This window comes from Pristis pectinata, chromosome 13 (assembly GCF_009764475.1).
Source record: "Pristis pectinata isolate sPriPec2 chromosome 13, sPriPec2.1.pri, whole genome shotgun sequence".
NCBI lineage: Eukaryota > Metazoa > Chordata > Chondrichthyes > Rhinopristiformes > Pristidae > Pristis > Pristis pectinata.
The window spans coordinates 49,009,696-49,034,314 of record NC_067417.1 but is presented as its reverse complement, the minus strand read 5'-3'; the positions used below and the strand labels follow the sequence as shown (position 1 = coordinate 49,034,314).

The 24,619-nt window shown below is 42.1% G+C and overlaps 1 protein-coding gene across 4 annotated transcripts in view; it reads left to right on the top strand.

Annotated features, from left to right (window-relative positions):
* The window catches only part of cnot1 (CCR4-NOT transcription complex, subunit 1), a 156,652-nt gene that overhangs the window by 120,021 nt on the left and 12,012 nt on the right, over window positions 1-24,619 (top strand). For all 4 annotated transcript variants that reach the window (XM_052028159.1, XM_052028160.1, XM_052028161.1 and 1 more), the window contains 11 exons: window positions 1,368-1,487; window positions 1,774-1,965; window positions 4,232-4,374; window positions 5,312-5,420; window positions 7,248-7,417; window positions 7,920-8,151; window positions 9,414-9,662; window positions 10,797-10,960; window positions 15,009-15,126; window positions 20,856-20,957; window positions 22,922-23,095. In XM_052028159.1, coding sequence (XP_051884119.1) covers window positions 1,368-1,487; window positions 1,774-1,965; window positions 4,232-4,374; window positions 5,312-5,420; window positions 7,248-7,417; window positions 7,920-8,151; window positions 9,414-9,662; window positions 10,797-10,960; window positions 15,009-15,126; window positions 20,856-20,957; window positions 22,922-23,095 — 1,773 coding nt within the window. The remainder of the gene's footprint in view (window positions 1-1,367; window positions 1,488-1,773; window positions 1,966-4,231; window positions 4,375-5,311; window positions 5,421-7,247; window positions 7,418-7,919; window positions 8,152-9,413; window positions 9,663-10,796; window positions 10,961-15,008; window positions 15,127-20,855; window positions 20,958-22,921; window positions 23,096-24,619) is intronic.

The window sequence follows — 24,619 nt, the reverse complement described above, 5'->3', positions numbered from 1 at the left end:
TACCTTATCAGTGGCCCTCACAATTATGTAAACCTCTTTCAGCCCCTCCTCGGCCTCCACTGCTCCAAGAAAAACGCCTAGTTTTTTTTCCCGTCTTTCCTCACAGCTGAGCTGCTCTCACCCAGGCAACGCCCTGGTGAATCTCCTCTGCACCCACTTATGCAGTCATCTCTTTCCTTTTGTCTGGCAACCAGAAATGCGCACAGTAGTTCAGCTGTGGCCTAACCAATGTTTTATAAAAGTTGCGCCATAACCTCCCCGCTCTTGTATTCTGTGTCCTGTCTCATCCATGTGCCTTCTTCACCACCTTATCTACCTGAGCTGTCACCTTCAGGAATCCTTGGACTTGTACATATAGGTCCCTCTGTTCCTCAGTACTCCCATCAGGCCTAACCATTCATTGTGCAAGTCCTGCACTTATTAGTCCTGCTGAAGTGCATCACCTCAGACTTGTCAGGATTGAAGTCCACCTGTCATTACTCACCCATCTTACTAACTGATCAATATCGTCCTTTATCTTTTAGACCATCTTCCTCACTATCGACAGCACCACCAGCTTTTCTTGTCATCTCTAAACTTACTAATCAAGTCTTCTATATTCTTATCCAAATAGTTATTAATGTATATTGCAAACAATAAGAGTCCCAGTGCTGATCTCTGTAGTACACCGCTGGTCATGCATGTATTTTAATATGTTTTCTTCTGAAGTAGCCTTAAATTGATTACAGGCTAATAAAATGCATCGAAATGTTATCCCTATAACACTTTTGACTGAAAGGTTTCATGGAATTGGGGGAAAAAAAATTACAGAAATAAGGACCAAATAAAACTTGTCCATGAGATCTGATACTTTGCAGACTTTGGACCATTTTGACATCCTGGAATTGCTGTAGAGATTTTATCTGAAGTGTCCAGGCAGACAAATAATTAACATCCACCACATAGCAGATGTCAAGAAATTTCAATAATATCTCTTCCCACCCCATTTCACCTGTCCTGGAATGGGTGTACTTTTCTTGACTATTTTTCAATTGTGTATATCAACTCTGTGTCCAGATATTTGAGTTGAGTGAAATTGTGTTAGCAGAACAATTTTAGCACCTTGTGTCTCAGTAAAAGAAAATGTCTATAGAAATGGTATTGTTCGTTAAATATTACATCTGTGAAGAATGACTTTGATGCTACGCCTACATTCCTTCCCAACTTAATCAGCTAAGCACTTAAGTCACAGTGCAGAAATAGTGAATTAATTGTTATATAAATTGCTATGGGAATTGAGTTTCTCATTTAGCACTAATTTAAAATATTAACTGATTGGTGCTAAGGGGGTATGAATGGCTTAGTCTATCATTTTTTTCTATTTTTAGGTGGGTGGTGTAGATCCCAAACAACTGGCTGTCTATGAAGAGTTTGCACGCAACATCCCAGGATTCTTACCAAGCAATGATATTTCACAGCCCACGGGCTTCTTGGCCAAGCCCATGCAGGTATTTTAGAAGCTATAACATAATACAGATTTTTTTCCCTCTGATTTTGTGAAATTTTACTGATTAATTATTGCCAATGTTGTGCAAAATGTTGATAGTTTTGAATTCTGAGTTTTGCTGCTTCAATTTTAGTGATTACAACTTAAATTCTTGCTAATGTGGTATTTCAGTACATAATGGTTTAGTTGTGCTATAGAATTCTATTTACATAGAAACTGTGAACAATTTCTTGCATCGTTCTATAAAACCAGCAATGTCTTTCACACTTATCTTTGACCGTTCACAGCAAGCTTGGGCAACTGACGATATTGCACAGATTTATGACAAGTGCATCACAGAACTGGAACAACACCTGCATGCAATTCCACCATCTCTGGCCATGAACCCTCAGGCTCAGGCACTTCGTAATCTACTGGAAGCTGTGGTAATGGCCAGGAATTCACGTGATGCTATTGCTGCTCTTGGCCTCTTGCAGAAGGTAAGTACCCTATTCAGTCACTTAGCTACTGAAATATCCCAAGGTAGCTTATCTTTATTAACTTGAGTATTTAAGAAACTGAGCTCTATTTGGAACTGGCTTTTAGTGACCATGATTCTGGAAGTTGGTTCTTAAGTTAGGGTCTTGAGTTGGGCAAGGCCGACTTCAATAGCATATAGCAGAGAATGTGGTGAAAGTAGATTGGGGACAGATGTTTGAGAATGTGTTAAAATAGAGTAAAAGAGTTCATGTTCTGGTAAGGGTGAAAGAGAAAAATGGAAAGATTAGGGAACCTTGGATGACCAAGGATATTAAAGGTTTAATTAGGAAAAAGAAGGAAATGTATGGCAGGTATGGGGAACTGGAATCAAGGAAGTCTTTTGAGGAATATACAGTAGGAAGGAGAGGACTTAAAGAAATTAAGAGGCAAAAAAAGGGCCATGAAATATCCTTGGCAAGTAAGATCAAGGGGAATCCCAATGCATTCTACAAATACATCAAGAGGGTAGCCTGGGAAATAGATCAAAGGGGTAATCTTTGTGTGGAGTCAAGCCATGTGGGTGAGGTCTGAAATGAACCCATCTCGTCTATGTTCAACAAGGAGAAGGACATGGAAGATGATGAGTTCAGGGTACGTGGATAATCTGGAACAAGTCAGTAGTAAGAAGGAAGAAGTGTTAGATGTTATGGGATGACTAATACCCAGGATGAGATCTATCCCAGGTTGCATTGGGAACAAGGGAGGAGATAGCTGGGTCCCTAACGGAGATTTGTGTATCTTCGTTAGCCACAGGTGAAGTGCCAGAGGACTGGAGGATTGCTAATGTTCTTTTATTTAAGGGTAGCAGGGATAAGCCAGGGTAACTACATACCGGTGATAGTTATGTTAGTGGTAGTGAAATTATTGGAGAAAATCCTAAGGGATAGGATTTATGTACAATTAGAAAGACAGGGGCAGACTGGGGACAGTCAGCATGGCTTTTTGTGGGGGAAATCCTGCCTCACTAATTCGATTGAGTTCTTTAAGGAGATGACTAAGAAGGTTGAAGGCAGAGCGATAGAAGTGTCTATATGGGCTTGCGTAAGGCATTTGACAAGGTCCATGTGGTAGGTTCGTCCGGAAGGTTAAGGCACATGGGATCCATGCAAGATGCCATTGGAGGCAGAGGGTAGTGGTGGAAGAGTACTTTTCCTAAATGGAAGTCTGTGACAGTAATGGTGTACCGCAGGGATCAGTTTGTTGTTTGTGGTTTTATATCAATGACTTGGGTATGAATGGAGGAGGTCTGATTTGGTAAATTTGCAGATGACATGAAACTTAGTGTTGTGGAAGGTTGTCTAAGGCTGTAGAAGGATTTAAATCAAGTGGAAATTTAGGCAGAGCATTGACAGATGGAATTTAATGCAAGGTGATGTATTTTGGGAAGTCAAGTAAGAGTAGAGGAGATACAGTAAATGGTAGGGCGCTAAGGAACATTTGATGAACAGAGGGACCTGGGGGTTTAGTCCATGGTACCCTAAAAGTGGCAGCACAGGTGGAAAGGTGGTGAAAAGGCATACAGCATGCTTGCCTTCAGAGGGGCATAGAATATAAACATTGGGACATTATGTTGCAACTTCACAAAACACTGGTTAGGCAGAGTACTGTCTGCAATTCTGGTTGCCACACCACAGGAAGGATATGGCTAAACTGGAGAGTACAGAGCAGATTCACCAGGATGTTGTGTCTGAATGTTGTGTCAGTTATGGGGTGAGGTTGGATAGACTGAGTTATTTCCCTGGAGTGAAAGAGGCTGAGGGGTGACCTGATAGAGATATAAAAGATAAGGGGCCTAGATAGGATAGATAGTCAATCTTTTTCCCATGGTGGGGGTATCAAAAACAAGAGGGTATGGGTTTAAGGTGAGAGGAATGAGATTTAAAGGTGATTTGAGAGGAAAGTTTTTTATACAGTGGTTGATATCTGGAAGTCATTGTTAGAAGAGGTGGTGGAGTCAGATACAGTCACTACATTTAAGGAACATTTAGACAGGTACTTAAATAGACAAGGCATAGAAGAATGCGGACCTAGTTCTGACAAGTGGGATTAGTGTGGATGGGCAAAAAGGTTGTCATGGACGTGGTGGGCCGAAGGGCCTGTTTCTGTGCTGTACAACTCTATTACTCTATGAATCTGATTATTCGGAAACCAGGACTATGATTTTGTAACTTCCTGATATTAGAACTAATTGTGCATGAATATGATGTCTGACACTTTTAATTGAAGGCCGTGGAGGGACTGCTGGACGCCACTAGTGGTGCAGACTCAGACCTCTTGCTTCGATACAGAGAATGCCATTTGTTGGTTTTGAAAGCTCTGCAGGATGGGCGTGCCTATGGATCTCAGTGGTGTAACAATAAAATCACCAGGTGAGTAAGCAACGTGGAGTGATATTTCATTGCCTTTGCAGCTTGTTCCACGGGACCCTGGATGTTAAAGCAGAAATGCCTACTGATGCAGTTCTCACTGGGTTATTATCACTATAAGCAATTTCAAGAAGAGTTTGAGAAATAGTAGGGAGTCTCATGTTTAAGATTTGTGCAGAGCCATTTTTAATCTGGGAGTAGATTATGTGCTGGGTTCTTGTCAAGCCAGAGTGGCATGGAAAAGCAAATATCACTTAATACTAAATAGTGTTCAATCTTCAGAGGTGGCAGATGCTGTGAGACGTGGTATTTAACACACAACTACCATTTACTGATGAATAGCAGGTGTCTTTGAATTTCCAAATATTAGCTGCCTATGTTTATTATTAATGGGTGGAGAGAAATCTGTCACAGCACTTCTGCCACTGTGTGTAATTCTTTCCCTTAATGCTGGTTCAGTTAGAAATTCTGGTACTGAGCATAATTGTGAACTATATGCAAACCACCAACGGCTATCATTTATGTAGAGATTTTGCTGTCCAATGACACAAAGAATCTTTAAAATAAACATGTTATCAATTAAAATGATGCACAAGCCACAACAAAATATTAAGCCAAGTGATCAAAATCTTGTTCAGAGTTAGGTTTTAAGGGACTAATAAAGGAAGAGGCTAAGGTTGAGCTGTTAAGAGTTTGAAGGAATATAATTTTTGGAGCCTGGACATTTGATGACTCAGCCACCAATAGCAGAGCAGAGAAAATCGGAAATGTGCGATAGGCCTTAATTAGAGATCAGATGTTTTGAGCGATAGAAGAGATTAGCAATGATGAAGAGGAATCTTCACCATGCCATCAGCATATAAACGCAGTACAAATGATTATACTTGTATGTGGCCTCTGTTCAGACAGCTTGTAACTGGTTCCTTGTTTGTTCAAATAGGTGCCTAATTGAGTGCCGTGATGAGTACAAGTATAATGTGGATGCTGTGGAATTGCTCATTAGGCATCATCTAGTGAACATGCAGCAGTATGATATCCACCTAGCCCAGGTAAGGACATACAAGCCAGCATGTAAAGGTCAGAAAACATGAAGCTTGGTGTATTGCAATCAATACTGTACATTCCAATTTTTAAATCAAAGGCAAAATGTTCTTACCAAGGGTCCTGTGCTTTTCCTTTAACTTGTGAGCAGTGTGTCTCAGCAACTTTTCAGTCTAAGTCAGAACACTGCGTGTTCTGCTTTGAGCTTTCAACGATGGGAGTTGCATTTAGTAATCCGGATGTTACTAGCTTCTGAATTCAGCAACTGTTAGAGAGTTGTAGAGGGACACAGCACAGAAACAGGCCCTTCAGCCCACCGAATCTGTGCTGACCATCAACTACCCATTTAACTAATTTTGTGTTAATACCATTTTTTATATATTGTCCTACATGCTCATCAACTACCCCCCCCAAATTTTGCCACTCACCTGCACACTAGGGGCAATATCCAGTGGCCAATGAGCCACTCAACCCTTGGGCAGAACATTTTTCCCATTGTTTTAAAAACTCCAAGCCATGGAAAACCATTGGAATCTATAATATTCCCAAGGAATACTGAAACAATTGGAGTGCTATTTTGTTGCATTATTAAACAACTTTAATGCAAATGGTTTAACATGGAATGAAGGAGAGAGATAATTGTGTCCAGTAATAACAATATGCAGAAAGATGTCTAAATTTTAAAAGCTTTACCAACTCAGTGAATGGAAAAGTATTTTGTGTTCAGGCACTGCAAAGTTAAGTTTGAAAATACACACCTCAGCAATGAAGAAACTTCTAGTTGAAACAGCAATCACTATAACTAGCCATGAGGTTATACCTATTACATGGCATTTTAGAATGGTATAGAATGCTGAATGGTTTGGTGCATCATCACGTACCTCAGGATTAAGGATGATTTGGTTCTGAGGTGGAAATGAGGCCAGTGTGGGAACTCCAGATCCTCCATAGATGGAGCAGGAAGTGGCTGATGGGGCAGGTGGGTAGGTAGTTTGAGAGCTGATACACTCCTGCTTACACTGGATTTCTGTGCGCTCCTCGTGCATGGCCTCAAGGTTCTCAATACCATCTTGAAAGCTCCACCTCTGCTTTGGTCATGGGAGAGAAGATTAGGTGTAAACTAATAATGATAATGTTAATCTCCACAATTAACAAAAACTGTGTCCTTGTAAAAGAGAGGAAATGGGATAGGAGGTTATGTTATGCCTGAGATTACATTTGTTCCCAGCTACAAGATATTTCAAGTGTAGAATACTTAAATAAAACTGTCAACGCTTTCAACTCAGCAGTAAATCCTTGTGATTTTTGGAGGCTTTTTAATGGTCTTGCTTTATGCCAAAAATTTAAACAGTTGTTAAAATTACTACTATTAGCATTTTATAACGAGACAATTGACAACGCTTACTCGTTACATGTCTGAGCTTTAACATACAGATTATTTGGCTCCGACTTGGTGAAGGATGTTGGTGCAGTCACCCTGCAATGCTATTGCAATGAAATCGATCCTAGACTGCAGCTGGATGACAAATAGTTTGCTTGGAAGCTCCATCAAGTTGCATTTTCCCACCTGCAGGAGCTCCCTTGTGTGGGGAGTTATTTTACATAATTTCTGATAATGCTGTTCTTTGGTGCTCTAATTAAAAGTGAAGATAGAATGTGTAGAGCACTGTGTGAACTCTTAACTCTTTAGTGAGAGTCTCAGAAATACAACTTGAGAGAACATTTTGTGGAAGTTGTATGTTGCTCCTAATCTGATGGGTTCGAGGGTTTTTATGTCTGTAATGTATGTTGTGGTCCTTTTTTCTGAACTAATGGGAATGATTTTATTCTGACAGTCAATGGAGAACGGCCTGAATTACATGGCTGTAGCCTTTGCCATGCAGTTGGTGAAGATTCTTTTGGTAGACGAGAGAAGCATTAGCCATGTTACTGAAGCAGATTTATTCAACACTATTGAAACACTTATGAGGATCAGTGCTCATTCCAGAGGAAATGCACCTGAAGGGTATGTATTAGAGTTGGTTTGGGAATAGGTTTAAGATGGTAATTGAAATCTAGTCCTTTCAGAATGATGTAAACCAAGTTTTAATGATGAGATTTGGGGAACTCGATGTTATTAGTGGAGGTCGTGCGGCATTTTTCCTGTTGAACTGGCTATTGTCAAAACATCCCAAAGCATATTTCATCTTGTCGTCAATCACCTCTCTCAAATCTACTGGTTTCAACAACACACACAAAAATGTCAGACCTCTCTGACATTTTGTGTGTGTTGCTCCAGACTTCCAGTATCTGCAGTCTCTTCTGTCTCCATTCTGTTGTTTTCATCTGTTTCCTTGTCTGCGAAGGACCTCAGTGTTCCGGAACATTGGTATTTGTCTATACATGTTGCAAAAAGCATATTTTGTAAATCAGTCTCGATATGATAGTTTTCAGTAAGATTTATGATTTGGGACTTCCACCATGATTCAGAGGTGCTGATGACTATCTAGGGTTTGTTTCCTGAACAGATTACCACAGCTCATGGATCTCCTTAGAGCAAACTACGAAGCTATGATGGATCGTGCACATGGTGGTCCCAACTTTATGATGCATTCTGGGATATCACAGGCCTCAGAATATGACGACCCGCCTGGGCTTCGGGAGAAAGCCGAGTATTTACTGAGGGAATGGGTAAACCTGTACCACTCGGCAGCGGCTGGACGAGACAGCACTAAAGCGTTTTCTGCCTTTGTTGGGCAGGTAAGGACAAGGGTAGTGGTTGAGAATAACCATGGAGATAGCTAATGGAAGTTACTTGCAGTCCAGTGCAATCTTGTCTGATGTGCAAGGTGAAAAACTGTTGAAACCCACGTGATTGTGGAATTTGAAGCAAGGAAATAGGCTGTTTGGCACAAATGGTCCATGTGGTATTTGTTGTAAAGATGTGGGTAATCCTAATAATTGAAGGGAATAAAAGGGATTCTAATCTCAAATGTTGATATGGCCTGTGCTTCAGTCAGCAACTCAAGTAGTGTATTCCGCAGTTCATTAACTCTCCAAAAAAAACCTCCCACTGTCTACCCCACATCTCCTTGCATTTTAATTTACTATTAAATCTGGTGTATCAGTAGATTTTCCAAGGATTTTTTTTTCCTAAGTATCCAAAAAGTGAGTGTCACTTACGTACCAGTGTGCATATCGGTAAGTCTTTCCAAGCTTAGTGTTATAATATCAACTGGGGCTACATTTTCCCATCACGTCTCCTCAGGTTTTGGATCAGCCACCCCATTCTCATACTGATCTCTCCCCTAATGTGGGGCCCTGCATCCTCCATCTCCTTCCTCCTACTTTGAGTGACTTCACCTGATAAAACTCCAGAATTTCAGATAAGGGTTCTGACTAGTGCCACTTGTTCTGTGAATGGGTTGGGGAGATTGTGGGGTAAGAGCAGGAGAGGGTGGTGGTGAAGAGGGGACTAGAAAGCTGAGAGGGGTAGAACTGTGTAAATATGCTCTAGCATTTGCTTCCCCACTTTCTTCTATCTTACTCTCTCACCACCCCTCTCCCAAACACCTACTACTCTTGCTTCCCCCACACACCTTCAGCACTCGGTCCCTACACATTCTAGCTCTTGCTTCTCCTCCTTGCCAATCCCCAACACCTGTCAGTTCTCACTCCTGAACTCCAGCCTTAAAAACAAATGGAAAATTGAATTTTAAATCACTTGGTGTGTTGCTTGTATTGTGAGATTTTCAATCTTTCTGCTCTTTCACGTCACCTGTTTCTCTTTATAAGGTATAATTTGGATTTTTTTTTTGTTATAACAACTATTCCTTTCGTCTACTGGCCTCTCAATCACTGAGGAATAATCTAAATGGTGATCTACCTTATTTTACTTCTCACTTTGACAGTTGGATACCATAGAACGTTTGCAGTTGATCTATTAAAGTATGTAAGTGTGAACATGGAATTTGTTGATGCAGTGTTTCTTGTTGGAAGTTGAAATTCTATTATCTCTACAGATGCACCAGCAGGGAATTTTGAAGACTGATGACCTGATTACTCGTTTTTTCCGTCTCTGTACTGAAATGTGTGTTGAAATTAGTTACCGCGCACAACAGGAGCAACAGCATAATCCTACCGCCAATCCCACAATGATCAGGGCCAAGTGCTATCACAACCTAGATGCTTTTGTCAGATTGATAGCTCTGCTGGTCAAACACTCTGGAGAGGCTACCAACACGGTCACTAAAATCAATCTTCTCAACAAGGTGAGTAGATTCTACAGGCAAATGCCTTTGCCACCGGTGGCTTTGTTTAATTGTTGAGTGAGATTTGGCAAGGGAGCAAAGCTCATCCAAATCAACAGGTTCCTCTCATCACTCGGACTCGGCTTTCATTTGGATTGATGAGTTTGAATTGCAGGATGTGTACAGAACCATTTCACTCCCTCAGTTGTTGGTCTCCCTTGAATAGTCCATTAACTGATTCAGGGGCTGATCCGCTTCCAGGTCAGCACTGAGGCCATTCTGAATCGGTGATAGTTATCCTTTTGTTCTAGATACGTCAAATACTCAGCTCTGTGCTTTCTAGTATTATCAAAACAATTTAACAGTAGTTAGGTAGGAGCCAGTTTCCACTTTTGTTATTATTTATCAGCTGGGTCACTCAATAATTTTTTTTTAGAATTGTACAGAATTTAATGATCAGGTTGGTCCTTCAAATGTAAAATCACCAACAGGTTAAGCCTCAGTAGAATTGGGTAATGTTTTTCAAACAAAATGTCACGTTAAAATTCTGGAGGAGTTTGATCTGTTAACCATTGTCTTTGGCATTTATTGCCTTGAGCTAATCAGAGCAGTTAACTTTCAACTGGCCTGGTAGTGGGAGTTAGAGGCATATAGGGAAGAAGAGAGGAGGAGGAAATGCGTTGAGAAATGTATTGCCAAAATGAAAGTACTGGATCACCTTTAATCCAGACAATGCAATTTGGTAACAAGCCTCAAAGTAGCTGATCTCTTGTTACCAATGTTGGTCTGTCAGCATCAGTGTCAATTTTTCATGACGTAAGACTAAGCTGTAGAAACCTGAGGTCCAGAGTTCAAGCTTGAGGCTGTGCTGAGGCAGCCAGTGTCACTTGGACAACAGTTGTAGTGTTTCAGTTAATATCAGTGCACCTGAAGGGGGAAAGTTGGGCAAGCTTGCAGTTGTTGAACCCGTGCAGAAAAGTCTAATATTAAGTGTGGACATTATCAGTCTTTTCATAATCGGGTACCCTGCTGGTGCATGTATCTAGAAGGTCCTGAAGATTGGTCATGGGTGAGTGGAGTAACTGGAGCTGTATGAACTAGCACCTTCGCAGGAATTCAGTTTGTTTTAATACTTACAAATCTAATGTTGTGCAGGTACTGGGGATTGTTGTAGGAGTCCTACTGCAAGATCATGAAGTACGTCAGAGTGAGTTTCAGCAGCTGCCATACCATCGAATCTTCATCATGTTGTTGCTGGAGTTAAATGCCCCTGAGCATGTGCTGGAAACAATCAATTTCCAGACTCTGACCGCTTTCTGGTAGGTATTAACAAAGGGAAATATTCTCCCTGTTTTATTCATGCAGATAATCAACATCTGCAGGAGCTGTTGATAAGGAGAAAGAATGTGCAGTAGTGGAAATGATGAACATTGAGAGAGAGAGAGGGTGTATTTAAGGGGTTTATGATTTTAAGTGAAAAATTGCCAAGCTTGGATAAAACATTTCTCAGACATGAGAAAAAAGAGGGAACAGTGGAAGCTCTGCATGTGGCATTGCAAACTTCTGGCTACAAGAGTGGTGTCAGACAACTGGAAAACTGCTAATAAAAGGAGAAAAGGATAGGCCAAGTAACTAGTCAGTAGTTAAAGTCAGTAATGAAAAGTGAACAAACCTTTGGTAAACAGGGGGATACTATAAAGCAACACGTAAGGGGAGACAGGTTAGTGAAGGACCTTTAGAATAGATTTGTTAAGGGATAGACATGTCCGACTGACTTTTGAATTTGTTGAGGTAACGGAGGGATTGATGTAATTCTACATGAATTTTTGTAAGATATTTGACACAGTCACACATGGCAGACTGATTAGTCAAGGAATTCAATGGCAATTTGGATTAAAAAAATTTGCTCAGTAGGAGAAAATCAAGGAGATTTATTGACTAAAAAGCTGTATGAAATGAGGTTTTGCGAGATGCAGTGCTAAGTTCCTTACTGTAATCACATTTTAAAAAGGCTGTAGATAGTATAATTATATTAGTTAAATTGTAGGTGTAAACAATATTATGCTGGAAGGATGAACAAATGAGACTGCATGGTTTGAATTAAGGAACAAAAAAAAGCCATCGCTTCGTTTTAGCAGAATGAAAACAGCCAAATATAAGTGCAAACCTCTGAAAAGTGTAAAAAAAAGTAACAAGATGGCCAATAGAGGATTTTGGCTACTTTAACACAAACTGGGATAGTGATAGAGTAGAAGCTACAGAAAGCACAAAGTTCTTCAAATGCATTCAAGAGAATTTTAAATTTCAGTTGCAATTTCAACAAGACATGGGGTGATACTGGTTTGGGAAATGAGCTAGGACAAGTGGATAGGATAATAGGGGAAGATCAGTTTGAAGGCATTGAATGTGCAAATTGAGCATATGGAGAGGGGTGGAGGGGGATTGTAAAGGGTAATTTTACCAGGCTGAGGTTTAATTTAGCAGGAGTGAACTGGAAACAACTTCTTTAATGTAAATCGGTGCTGTGGGAGGCATTCAAAGAGATGGTTAGAGTTGAAATCTTATGTTTTTGTTAGTGTTGAAGAACATATAAGGCACGATAAAACAAAAAAAAAGAATCTATGATAGATTTTGAGAGCTTAATGATACAGAAAAGCTGGGGGTATATTGCAGGGGTAAAATTAATAAGGAAATTAGGATGACAGGTGTTATGAACAAATATTAGCAGTTAAGTTCAAAGGAATTCTTACAATATTTCACAAATAAGCAAAAGGATAAAAGACAACAGAGCAGGGTTGATGGTGGAGACAGAACAGACTGAACGCAAAGGTGTGGATAGATCTAAATGAAAGCTGTATATCTATCTTCAAGGCAAAGGGTCTAAAACAGATATAAGCATGGAGTAGGAACAGTGTGAAATATAGAAAATAATATATTGAGAGGATATACAAGGGTTCCAGCATCTTTAAATATAGCCAGAACTAGATAAAATATACCCCAGGCTCTTGGAGAAGCAAGAGAGGGAATAAAGCAGATTCCGATTATCATTTTCCAAACCTTTTTCACTATAGTTGTGATGCAGGATGGCTGGAAAATAAGGTGCTGTTTAAAAGAGAATGGGAGACACAGATGGGATTTGGATTTCTACTCTTTCCTCTTCATCCACCCTGCTCAGTACATCCTCAAAGAACACTAATAAATAGTGCTTTCCCTTTCATAACACCATGTTGACTCTGCTTGATTATTTTATGTCTTTCCAAAATCTTGCTATTACTTCCTTAATAATGGATTCCTAAACTTAACCCATGTCACATGCCAGGCTACCTAACCTGCAATTTATGACAAGGGTCTTGACCTGAAACATTGGCTGTCCATTTCCCTCCACAGATGCTGCCTGACCTGCTGAGTTCCTCCAGCACTTTGTCTTTTTTGCTCCAGATTCCAGCATCTGTGGTCTCTTGTATTTCCTTTGTTTTTTGTTGTCTCCTTTCTTAAATGGTGGGATTACATTTGTGATTTTCTAATCTCTTGCAACCTTCTTAGAGAATTTTAGAAGTTTGCAAGCAATGTATGTACGTACCCATTTCACTTAAGGTCCTAAATGTAGGCTCTCTGGTCTCCAGGGTACTTATTGGCTGTTGGTCCCATTATTTTGCCTAGTACCTTCGCCCTTGTGATAGTGTTTGTTTTAAGTTCCTCCCTCCTTTTGGCTCTGGATTTTCCATTCTTATTGGAATGCTTCTAACATCAGCATGAAGAAAAGTAAAAAATATTTGTTCAAGGTCTCTGCTGCTTCCTTATTTCCCAATATTAGTTCCTCAGCCTCACCTTCTGAGGAACCGATGTTTATCTAAGATGCTCTCTTATGTACTTTGCCACTAGAACACAATAAAATTGGAACAGGAGGTGGCCACCAGGTCCCTCAAGCCTGCCCCACCATTCAATATGATCATGGCTGATCTATCCCAAGCCTCAACTCCTGTGTCAGTTCCCCATTACATCAATTCCTTGATCTTTCAAATAATTTTATTTATTTATCTCCACCTTAAAAATATCTAGTGATCCAGCCTCCACTGCCCTCAGGGGCAGAGAATAATTCCAGAGATTCATTACCCTTTGGATGAGAATGTACAAGGCATGGTTAATAAGTTTGCAGATGATACTAAAATAGGTGTGGCATTGACAGTGAAGGTGGTTACCAGTATTTGCAGGGGGATCTTGATCAGCTGGGTAAGTGAGCCGGGGAATGGCACATGGAGTTTAATTTGGAGTGAAGTGTTGCATTTTAGGAAGACAAATGAAGGTAGGACTTTCACAGTGAAGGGTAGGGCCCCGGGGTGTGTTGTAGGTCAGAGGGACCTAAGAGTACAGGTACATGGTCCCCTGAAAGTGGCATTGCAGGTAGACAGGGTGGTGAAGAAGGCTTTTGGCACACTGGCCTTCATCAGTCAGAGCATTGAGTGTAGAAGTTGGGGTGTTACATTGCAGTTGGCGAGGTCGTGTTTGGATTATTGTGTTCAGTTTTGGTCGCCCTGCTATAGGAAAGATGCCATTAAGCTGGAAGGAGTGCAGAGGAGATTTCTACGGATGTTGCCTGGACTCGAGGAACTGAGTTATGGAGAGCAGTTGAGCAGGTTGGGACTTAATTCATTGGAGTGTAGGAGAATGAGGGGTGATTTTAGAGGTGTATAAAATTATGAGGGGCACAGAAAGGGTGAACACACAGTCTTTTTCCCACTACCTTAACTTGGTACTTGAAAGAATGGTGGAGGCTTTACATGTATATGTAAATCCCCATTACATATATATTCATCCAGTTACTCTGAGGCTACAGATCAAGGATGGGGAATTAGCTTGTCGAGCTTTTAGTCCATATAGGTCCAGGCCTGATGGGCCAAGTGGCTTCTTTTCTTTGACAAGGTTCTGTGATGTGCTAAATTCAAGGCATCTGAAGGAGGATGGATGTCTGAGTTGCTCTGTCCCTGAGGGATTTAAATTTTAAAAACGAAAATCCCCACACATGAAATATCTTATAACCTTGTGTATTTCCAATACTGAGCAGTTGCACGCCACTTCCTTATCAGGTCAAAATAAGGCCTTCGCTGTCACTGCTGGTATAGTTATATGGATTTCTGCTGGCTTGAAACCTGAGGCAGGAAAGGAGTGTTTGTGCCCTAGTCGAGCTACAAACATAAGCTTTTATATCAGCATAGATAGCTTGCTGATTTAATTTCAAATTGCAGCCAGCGTAAACGTGCTTTTAATAATCACACTGAAGTTTGTTATTGGGAATGGCTAATTAAGTTTTTAAAGACATTGCAATGAGCTGGATTATCTTGGTTTAAATTAAGATGTTCTTTCATGCAGCAACACATTCCACATTTTACGGCCCACTAAAGCTCCCGGCTTTGTCTATGCCTGGCTGGAACTGATTTCCCACCGGATCTTCATTGCAAGAATGCTGGCGCATACACCTCAACAGAAGGTAGGAACAATGCTTTCAGTGCCTGCACCACTTGTGCTAATTGCTGTCAGTACACTTCATCCTGTGTGTGTTTTCTCTCCACACAGTTGCTTGGGTCCTGCATTTGTTCTTTGTTTTAAGAACAACTTAATGCCATGGTTCAGAAAGTGGCTGTTAAATACAGGGCTTAATTTCTGGTTCCACCAGAGATGTTGAAGCATGTGGGGTTGGAACTCTGAAGCTGTGAAAGAACAGGCCAAGCTGTAGTGTCACCTATCCCCCCCCCTTGCCCTGCTGATCCAGGTTGCTGCAATGCAACACAATTCTCACATGAATAATAACCACTTGGGATGTGTCTGTAGATCTGATTGTGTACAAGACAGCAACTTTAAGCTACCACTTTACTCTGCTGCCTATCTGTTGAGTTAATTTTAATGTGACAGTAAGTACACATATTTTAATCTTTAATTCAAGTGAATGTTCAGGTGAAGCACTGGGATCCCAGCATAAGTCTGTGTAGCTGTTGTGAAGGTTGCCTAAAAGGCCAATTGCCTAGATATAGTATTGTACCTCTTGGTGCACTAAAACGTGTGTTTCGTGCTAAGACCAAACCTGCTCCCCTGCAAAAACCCATGAAATCTGTTAAAAAAGACGTGAAGTGACATCAGGGTGCCCTTCCAACCCCCACAAGTGCCAAGAGGGGATCTGTGTGATTTCCCAAGGGGCATTACCCAATTTCACACAGCTCCCAACACTTTACACAGCAGTCAGAGAAGGGTATTGGTACTTAAAAACCCAATGGCAGTCAGGCACAGCAACAGATACCTTGATTGCCGTGAAAGAGACGACCCCCATGTTCAGTCAAAGGGTATGCAAGTCGGTCAAGAAGATGCATGCCAGGAGGGCAGTCCTGTGTAACAAGGGATTAAGGAGACCTGCCAGACTCTACAGGAAGTGACCACACTAGGCTCTCAGGGAATAGTTCCTTTGCCTCCAGCCCCAAGTTCCCCAGACCACACTGTGGCCAGTTGTGGTCATAACACTGCTGCCAGTGGTGTCATCATTGAGGTATCCATGGAATGACTGATTCAGCAATCATTTCCACCATGAGTATATACAAGTTTTTCCCTACGTTAGAGGGAGTGCAGCAAAGATTCACGACATTGGGACAAACAGGTTTGTCGTATGAGAACAGGTTAAGCCGACTGGACCTAAGCTCTGGAGTTTCGAAGAATGACAGTTGATCTCATTGAAGCATTCAAAATTCTTAAGGTAATTGACAGGGTAAATTTGGAGTTGTTGTTTCCCTGGGACCGGGATGTAACAAACTCAGTGAAATAGTCCAAAAATAAAGGAGACGTGAGAGATTGCAGATGCTGGAAATCTGGAGCAACACACAAAATGCTGGAGGAACTCAGTGGGTCAGGGAGCATCTATGGAGGGAAATGGACAGTCGACGTTTCAGTTGAGACCCTTCATCTGGACTGAAAAAAAAAGACTGGCCATTTGGGACTGTTGGGAAGAAATTTCTTCACCTGATGGTAGTGAGAATTCTCTACCTAAGAGGGCTGTGGAGGTTTTGTCACTGAGTGTATTTAAGACTGAGTTTGGTAAAGCTTTGGATATTAAGGAAATCGATGAATATGAGGATAATACAGGAAAGTGGTGCTGAGGTAAGAGAACAGCCATGTTCTTACTGAGAGGTGAGTCTTTGTGCTTGCGAGTTTCACCTTGCAGGAGTCTAAAAGAGGCATATTTGCAAGTTGTTAGTAGTTGATTGGCTAGTTAACAGCAGCCAATAAAAAGTAGTAAGGGTCAAGTGGAGCGGCCATTTTGAGAGGGGCTGCTGTCTAGTCAAAGTGCTGCTGGTTGTGAAAGTGTGGGCTTTGGTGAATACCAGGCTTCAGTGAGGAGGGCGAGCAACACTCAGGTGAGGGGAGGTTCTTTTTCGTTTTTTCTGTCTTTATTTTCTGTCAAAGCATTTTAGTCAGGGCAGGTGAGCTCAGATCTGTGTCATGCTCCTCCTGCACAATGTGGGAACTCAGGGAGGCTGCCTGTGCCCCTGATGACTGTGTGCAGGAAGTGTGTCCAGCTGCAGCTCCCGACAGGCAGTATGATGACACTAGAGCTGCGCATGGATTCACTTTGGAGCATCTACGATGCTGAGAATGTTGTGGAAACGCGTTTAGTGAGTTGGTCACACTGCAGTTTAAGGGCCCAGGGTAGGATAGGGAACAGGTGACCAATAGGCAGAGTAGTAGCAGGAAGGTAGTGCAGGAGTCTCCTGTGGTCATCTCCCTCCAGAACAGATATACCACTTTGGATACTGTTGGGGGAGATGGCTCATCAGGGGAAGGCAGCAGTAGCCAGGATCATGGCACAGTGAGTGGCTCTGCTGCACAGGAGGGCAGGAAAAAGAGAGGCAGAGCTCTAGTAGTAGGGGATTCCATGGTGAGGGGAATAGACAGGAGCTCCTGTGGCTGCAAACAGGACTCCCGGTTGGTGTGTTGCCTCCCAGTTGCAAGGGTCAGGTGTGTCTCAGAGCGGCTGCAGGGCATTCTGGAAGGGGAGGGTGAACAGCCAGTTGTCGTGGTGCATGTAGGTAGCAACGATATAGGGGAAAAGCAGGATGAGGTCCTACAAGCTGAATTTAGGGAGCTAGGAGATGGATTTAAAAAGTAGGACCTCAAAGGTGGTAATCTCAGGATTGCTGCCTGTGTCACATGCTAGTCAGAGTAGGAATAGCAGCGTAGGATGAATATGTGGCTTGAGCAGTGGTGCAGGAGGGAGGGTCTTAGATTCCTGGGGCATTGGTACTGGTTCTGGGGGAGGTGGGACTACTACAAACTGGACGGTCTACACCTGGGCAGGACTGGGATCAATGTCCAAGGGGGATTGCTCGCTAGTGCTGTTGGCAAGGATTTAAACTAATCTGGCAGGGAGATGGGAATCCATGCAGAAAGACCGGGAAGCAAAGCAGAGATCACAGCAAAAGTTAGAACAGAGAAAAGTATGAGTGGGGTACAGGAAATGCAAAGGACACAAAGGTTACTAGATTCCAAAAGGACAATGAGTGTAAGGGCACTTTACCTGAATGCTCGTAGTATTCAAAACAAGCTCTGAACTTGTGGCACAAATCAGTACAAAGGGGTATGATTGAGTGGCCATTACAGGAACGTGGTTGCAGGGTGGAGATGGGTGGGAATTAAATATCCAAGGATATCAGGTAATACGGAAGGATAGGCAGGAAGGTAAGGGAGGTGGGGTAGCGCTCTTAAGAATAGGATGTTGAGTCCAACTGGGTGGAGATTAGGAATAGTAAAGGGGAAAAAAAATCACTGGTAGGAGTTGTGTATAGGCCACCAAATACTAACATTACAGTGGCACAGGCAATAAACCAGGAAATACTTGATGCATGTAAGAATGGAACGGCAGTTGTCATGAGGGACTTTAACTTCCACATTGGGCAAATCAAGGTGGTTGAGGCAGTCTTGAGGAGGACTTCATAGAATGCATCCGTGATAGCTTTCTTGAATAGCGTGTGAGTGAACCTACAAGGGAAAATACTATCTTAGATCTGGCCCTGTGCAGTGAGACGGGTAAAATTAATGATCTTGTAGTTAGGGATCCTCTTGGAAAGAGTGTTCATAGTATGATTGAATTTCTCATACAAATAGAGGATGCAATAGTTCAATCTGAAACCAGTCTATTATGCCTAAACAAGGGAGACTGAAACGGGATGAGGGAAGAGTTGGCCAGTGTAGACTGGGAACACAGGCTATATGGTGGGACAGTTGAGGAACAGTGGAAAACTTTCAGAGAGATTTTTCACGGTGCTCAACAAAAGTATATTCCAGTTAAAAGCAAGGACAGTAAGGGTGGGGAGAGCCAGCCTTGGATAGCTAAGTAAATAAAAGAAGGCATCAAGCTAGAAGCTCATACTTACAAAGTCGCCAAGAGTAGTGGGAAACTGGAAGATTGGGAAAATTTTAAAAAGCAACAAGGAGTCACTAAGCAAGCAATAAGAAAAGGGAAGATAGATTATGAAAGTAAACTAGCACAAAATATAAAAAACAGTAAAAAGTTTTATAGTTGTATTAAGCAGAAAAGGTTGGCTAAAGTGAATGTAGGTCCCTTGGAAGATAAGGAGGGGGGGATTTAATATTGGGTAATGTGGAAATGGTCGAGGCCTTGAACGACTATTTTGTGTCGGTCTGCACGGTGGAAGATGCATCTGACATGCCAAAGAGAGATGTTATGGATGCGATGGGAGGTGAGGACCTCAATACAATCGCTGTCACTAAAGAGGTGGTGATGAGCAAACTAGTGGGCCTAAAGGTAGACAAGTCCCCTGGTCCTGATGGGACGCATCCCAGGATACTGAAAGAAATGGCAGAAGTTATAGTAGAGGTGCTTGTGATAATTTACCAAAATTCTCTAGACTCTGGACAGGTCCCAGCGGATTGGAAGACTGCGAATGTCACAACACCTTTTAAAAAAAGATGTAGACAAAAGGCAGGTAATTATAGGTCAGTTAGCTTAACATCTTGGGGGTGATTTGTGCATGAGTCACAAAAGGTTGTTTAGCAGGTGCAACAGGTTATCAAGAAGGCAAATGGAATGTTGGCTTTCCTTGCTGGAGGGATTGAATTTAAGAGCAGAGAGGTTATGCCGCAACTGTGCAGGGTAATGGTGAGGCTGCACCTGGAGTACTGCATGTAGTTCTGGTCTCCTTACTTGAGGAAGGGCTTTGGAGGTGGTGCAGAGGAGGTTCACTAGGTTGATTCAGGAGATGAGAGAGTCAGCCTATGAGGAGAGATTGAGTGAGTCGCTTGGGACTATACTCGCTGGAATTCATAAGAGAGGGTATCTTATAGAAACATATTAAATTATGAAAGGGATAGATAATATAGAGGCAGGAAGGTTGTTTCCACTGGTAGCTGAGACTAGAACTTGGGGACATGGCCTCAAGATTCGGGGGAATAGACAAGATGGAGATGAGGAAAAACTGCTTTTCCCAGAGACTAGTGAATCTGTGGAATTCTCTGCCCAGGGAAGCAGTGGAGGCTACTTCATTAAATATATTTAAGACACAGTTAGATTTTTGCATGGTTAGGGGAATTAAGGACTATGGGGAAAAGGCAGGTAGGTGGATCCGAGTCCACGACTAGATCAGCCATGATCTTATTGAATGGCAGAGGAGGGTCAACAGGCCAGATGACCTCCTCCTGTTCCTATTTCTTGTGTTCTTGTGAATGATAGAGCAGGCATAAAGTATGGCCTATTTCTGCAACTTCTCACCTTATAAATGCTGGAGAAAACATTTTGTTGGTTTAAGCATGCTGTCAACTTTGGGACCTGTGAGCAGCCTGAAGGGAATTCTGAAATTGCCTTTGGGTGCATGTTGGAAGTGTATGGTTCAGTTTTCTTAATTGGTGTGATTTCATCCAAAAATATTTGCTTTGTGACTTATTCCAAAACAAAGTGCTCCAAGATCCCATTTCTGGGCTAATACGTATATACAAAGTGAACAGGGTGGATGGGATTTCTTTAAACTTTGGTCGTGATAAATGCATTGGCATTCTGTGATAATTTTATGTGATATTTCATGAATGGATAAATGATTTGTGATGATGGATTTAAGTTTGTGCTAGCCTGTTCCTATGTCTGAAGTAGTGTAATCTCTCTGTACAGATTATTCACGTGTGAAATCTTGTAACCCTGTGAAATATGATTGTTCTGTTCCCTAGGGCTGGCCCATGTATGCCCAGCTGCTGATTGATCTATTTAAGTTCCTGGCTCCTTACTTGAGGAATGTGGAGTTGACAAAACCTATGCAAATTCTTTATAAGGTGAGTGCCTTTGCCCTGCACAGACTATACTTGAAAACATAACTAACATTTTAAATCTGTGGTCTTTTCGGCATGTGGAATTGCATTGCCCTTCCCTAATTACCCTTGAAAGTAGTGGTGAGCTTTCACTGTGCTTCTGGTGAAAGTACTTTGACAGTACCGTTGGGAGAAGATTCCTGGATTAGATCTGACAGTGAAGGAATGGTGATACATTTCCAAGTCAGGATGGTGTGTGAGGAAACCTGCAAGTGGTGGTGTTCTCATGCACCTATAGCCATTTTGCTTCATGATGCTGGAAGTCACAGGTTTAGGAGGTGCTTTTGGAGCAGCCAAAATGAGCAACTGTACAGCATTATGTAATGTCGCAATGCACTGGTGGTGGTGGGGATGGATGTTTGGTGGTGTGTGGTGCTTTGTCCTGGATTGCATTGAGCTACTTACATGGCAAGAACTGCACTCGCCCAGTGCATTTCCGTGCCTTGCAAATAGTAGGTAGGTTTTGGGCTGTGAGGACTTAAGTTGCTTGCTGCAGGATACCTGACCTCTGACCTGCTCTAGCTTCTGGCCAGTAGTGACCACCAGGGTGTTGATGGTGTAGGCCTTGATGTTGTTAACGCCAAGGTTGGGTGGTTGGAGATGGGCATTCCTTGGCGCTTGTATAGTGCGAATGTGACTTGCTACTAATTAGTCCATGAATGTTGTCCAGGTCTCGCTGAAAGCAGGTACAGGCTGCTTCATGTGCTAAGGAGCCATGAATGGAATTGAACATCATGCAGTCGTCAGGGAGCGTCCCCATTTCTGATCTTACGAAACAAGGAAGGTCACTGAAGCAGCTGAATAGAGACTAGCTGCTTAAAGTCTCCTCTACCGCATTCTGTAATTTAGTTGCATTTGACAGTATGTGCCATACTCACCATACAATGCCTACCCCAGCTGTGAGCACAGAACTGAGCACAGCTGACACTCTGAGTCAAGAGGGTTCATTTAGATCAGTGACATGTTGTGAATACTCAGTGATTTTGGGACAGCAATTGTGGCCTTGTAACAGGTCACTAGCTCATTCCTCTTCTAGATATAGTGCATGACTGGGAGCCTAAAGATTTCTGTGGATCTAAAAACTATTCACGATTGTTTCTAATAATAGGACATTTGTGCATAACCAACACCGATGTGAAATTCAGCTAACTTACTGAGAGTACAAATAACTGGTGAAATGCTTTGCCAGTCTCAGTTTCAGACAATTGGACGTTCAATGAAAATAGTATTTGGGATGCAGCTTAATTTAAAGAGATTCGCATTTGCTATAGCCTTAGCTTCCATTGATTGGCTGTTCTATTTTGGCTCCCCCCACCACCCCCAAAACAATAAAACTTCTTAGCACAAGAACTGGTGACAGAGGCATAGTACCAGTAAGAGTGGCACATAAATGAAAATCAAAGACTGCGGGTACTGGAAATGATGGAATGCTGGAAACACTCAGCAGGTCAGGCAGCAACTGTGGAGAGAAAGTTAACGAGGCACTTCATCAGATTAGACCTCCCATGGTCTAGCAATGAATGTTCCAACACAGCTCAGAATTCTATGCTGCCTTGTGGCTGACAGGAGTCCTCTTTGATGAGAATTTGAGTATTGAAACCTCTAAACTGTGCCAGACATATCCGTTGGTTTCAATATTACCTCCTCAGCATTTCTCGACAATCCAAAAAATAACAAGTGAAGCTTGTCCAACCTGTCTGGGAATTCTGTGTATGCAAGATTTTTAATAAACAAAACTTTGGGTTGAAAGGTTTTTAAAAAATACTTTTAGCTCCTTTCCCATTGTGATATGAGATGCTGGTTTCAAAATGTCAGTGCACAAACGTGGGTTTGCTATTTGCCATCAATTTAGTTAAATGCACATTGCTGCTTTGAGAATGTTTCCATTATGTCTAATTTTAAAGAGGATTGTTGTTTCATATTTATAGGGCACTCTGCGTGTCTTGCTTGTCCTTTTGCACGACTTTCCAGAGTTTCTCTGTGACTACCATTATGGCTTCTGTGATGTGATCCCACCGAACTGTATTCAGCTGCGTAACTTGATCCTGAGTGCCTTCCCACGGAACATGCGACTGCCAGATCCATTCACACCTAATCTAAAGGTACTACAACACAAAACCCTGCACCCAGGGACTTGTACTGTGATTAGAGCAAATCAGTCTAAACAAATGAAACAGAGTTGGCATTATCTACTATTAAAAATTTCCCAGTCTATCCAGGATTACCAATGCTTTATTCAAACCCTCCATACTGTACAACAGCTTCATCATGTAGTTAGGAGGTGTGCTTGCAACATCAGGAGCTGTCATGGCTAATGAATGGTTCTATAACACTTGCAAATAATACCTAATGCACTTAAAAACTTGATACTTTAATGTTTTCTTCTTGCTTAACATGACTGAAACTGAGTTTCAGTCAGGGCAGAGTTTGTTAAGTGTGTCCAGGACAGATTCCTGTCACAGTATGTTGACAGACTAACTAGAGGGAATGCCATATTAGATCTAGTTTTAGGTAATGAACCAGGTCAGGTGACAGATCTCACGGTGGGTGAACATTTGGGGGATAGCGACCACTGCTCCATAACCTTTAGCATTGTCATGGACAGGGATAGGAGCAAAGAGGACGGGAAGATATTTAATTGGGGAAAGGCAAATTATGAGGCTATAAGGCGAGAACTTGAGAGTGTAAATTGGGATGACATTTTTGAAGGGAAATGTACTATGGAGATGTGGTCGATGTTCAGGGATCTCTTGCAGGATGTTAGGGATTAAATTGTCCCGGTGAGGCAGAGAAAGAATGGCAGGGTGAAGGAACCATGGTTGACGAGAGGAGGAAGAAGGCAGCATACATAAGGTGTAAGCAGCAAGGACCAGATAGGGCTCGTGAGGAATATAGAGAAGCAAGGAAGAAGGGGCTGAGGAGAGCAAGAAGGGGACGTGAAAAGGCTTTGGCGAGTAGGGTTAAGGAGAATCCCAAGGCTTTTTTCTCATATGTGAAGAGCAGAAGGATGACGAGAGTAAAGGTAGGTCCAATTAGAGACAAAGATGGGAAGATGTGCCTGGAAGCTGTGGAAGTGGGTGAGGTTCTCAATGAATACTTCTCTTCAGTATTCACCAAGGAGAGAGGTCTTGATGACGCTGAGGACAGTGTTGGTAAGGTTAATGTTCTACAGTATGTAGCTATCAAGAGAGAGGATGTGTTGGAGCTGTTAGAAAATATTAGGACAGATAAGTCCCCGGGTCCTGACGGAATATTCCCCAGGCTGCTTCGCGAGGCGAGGGAGGAGATTGCTGAACCGTTGGCTAGGATCTTTGAGTCCTCGTTGTCCACGGGAATGGTACCAGAGGATTGGAGGGTGGCAAATGTTGTCCCTTTGTTCAAAAAAGGTAGTAGATATAGTCCAGGGAATTACAGACCAGTGAGCCTTACGTCTGTGGTGGGCAAGCTGTTGGAGAGGATTCTAAGAGATAGGATCTATGAGCATTTAGAGAATCATATACTGATTAGGGACAGCCAGCATGGCTTTGTGAAGGGAAGATCTTGCCTCACAAGCCTGATAGGGTTCTTTGAGGAGGTGACCAGGCAGATTGATGAGGGTAGTGCAGTAGAGGTCTATATGGATTTTA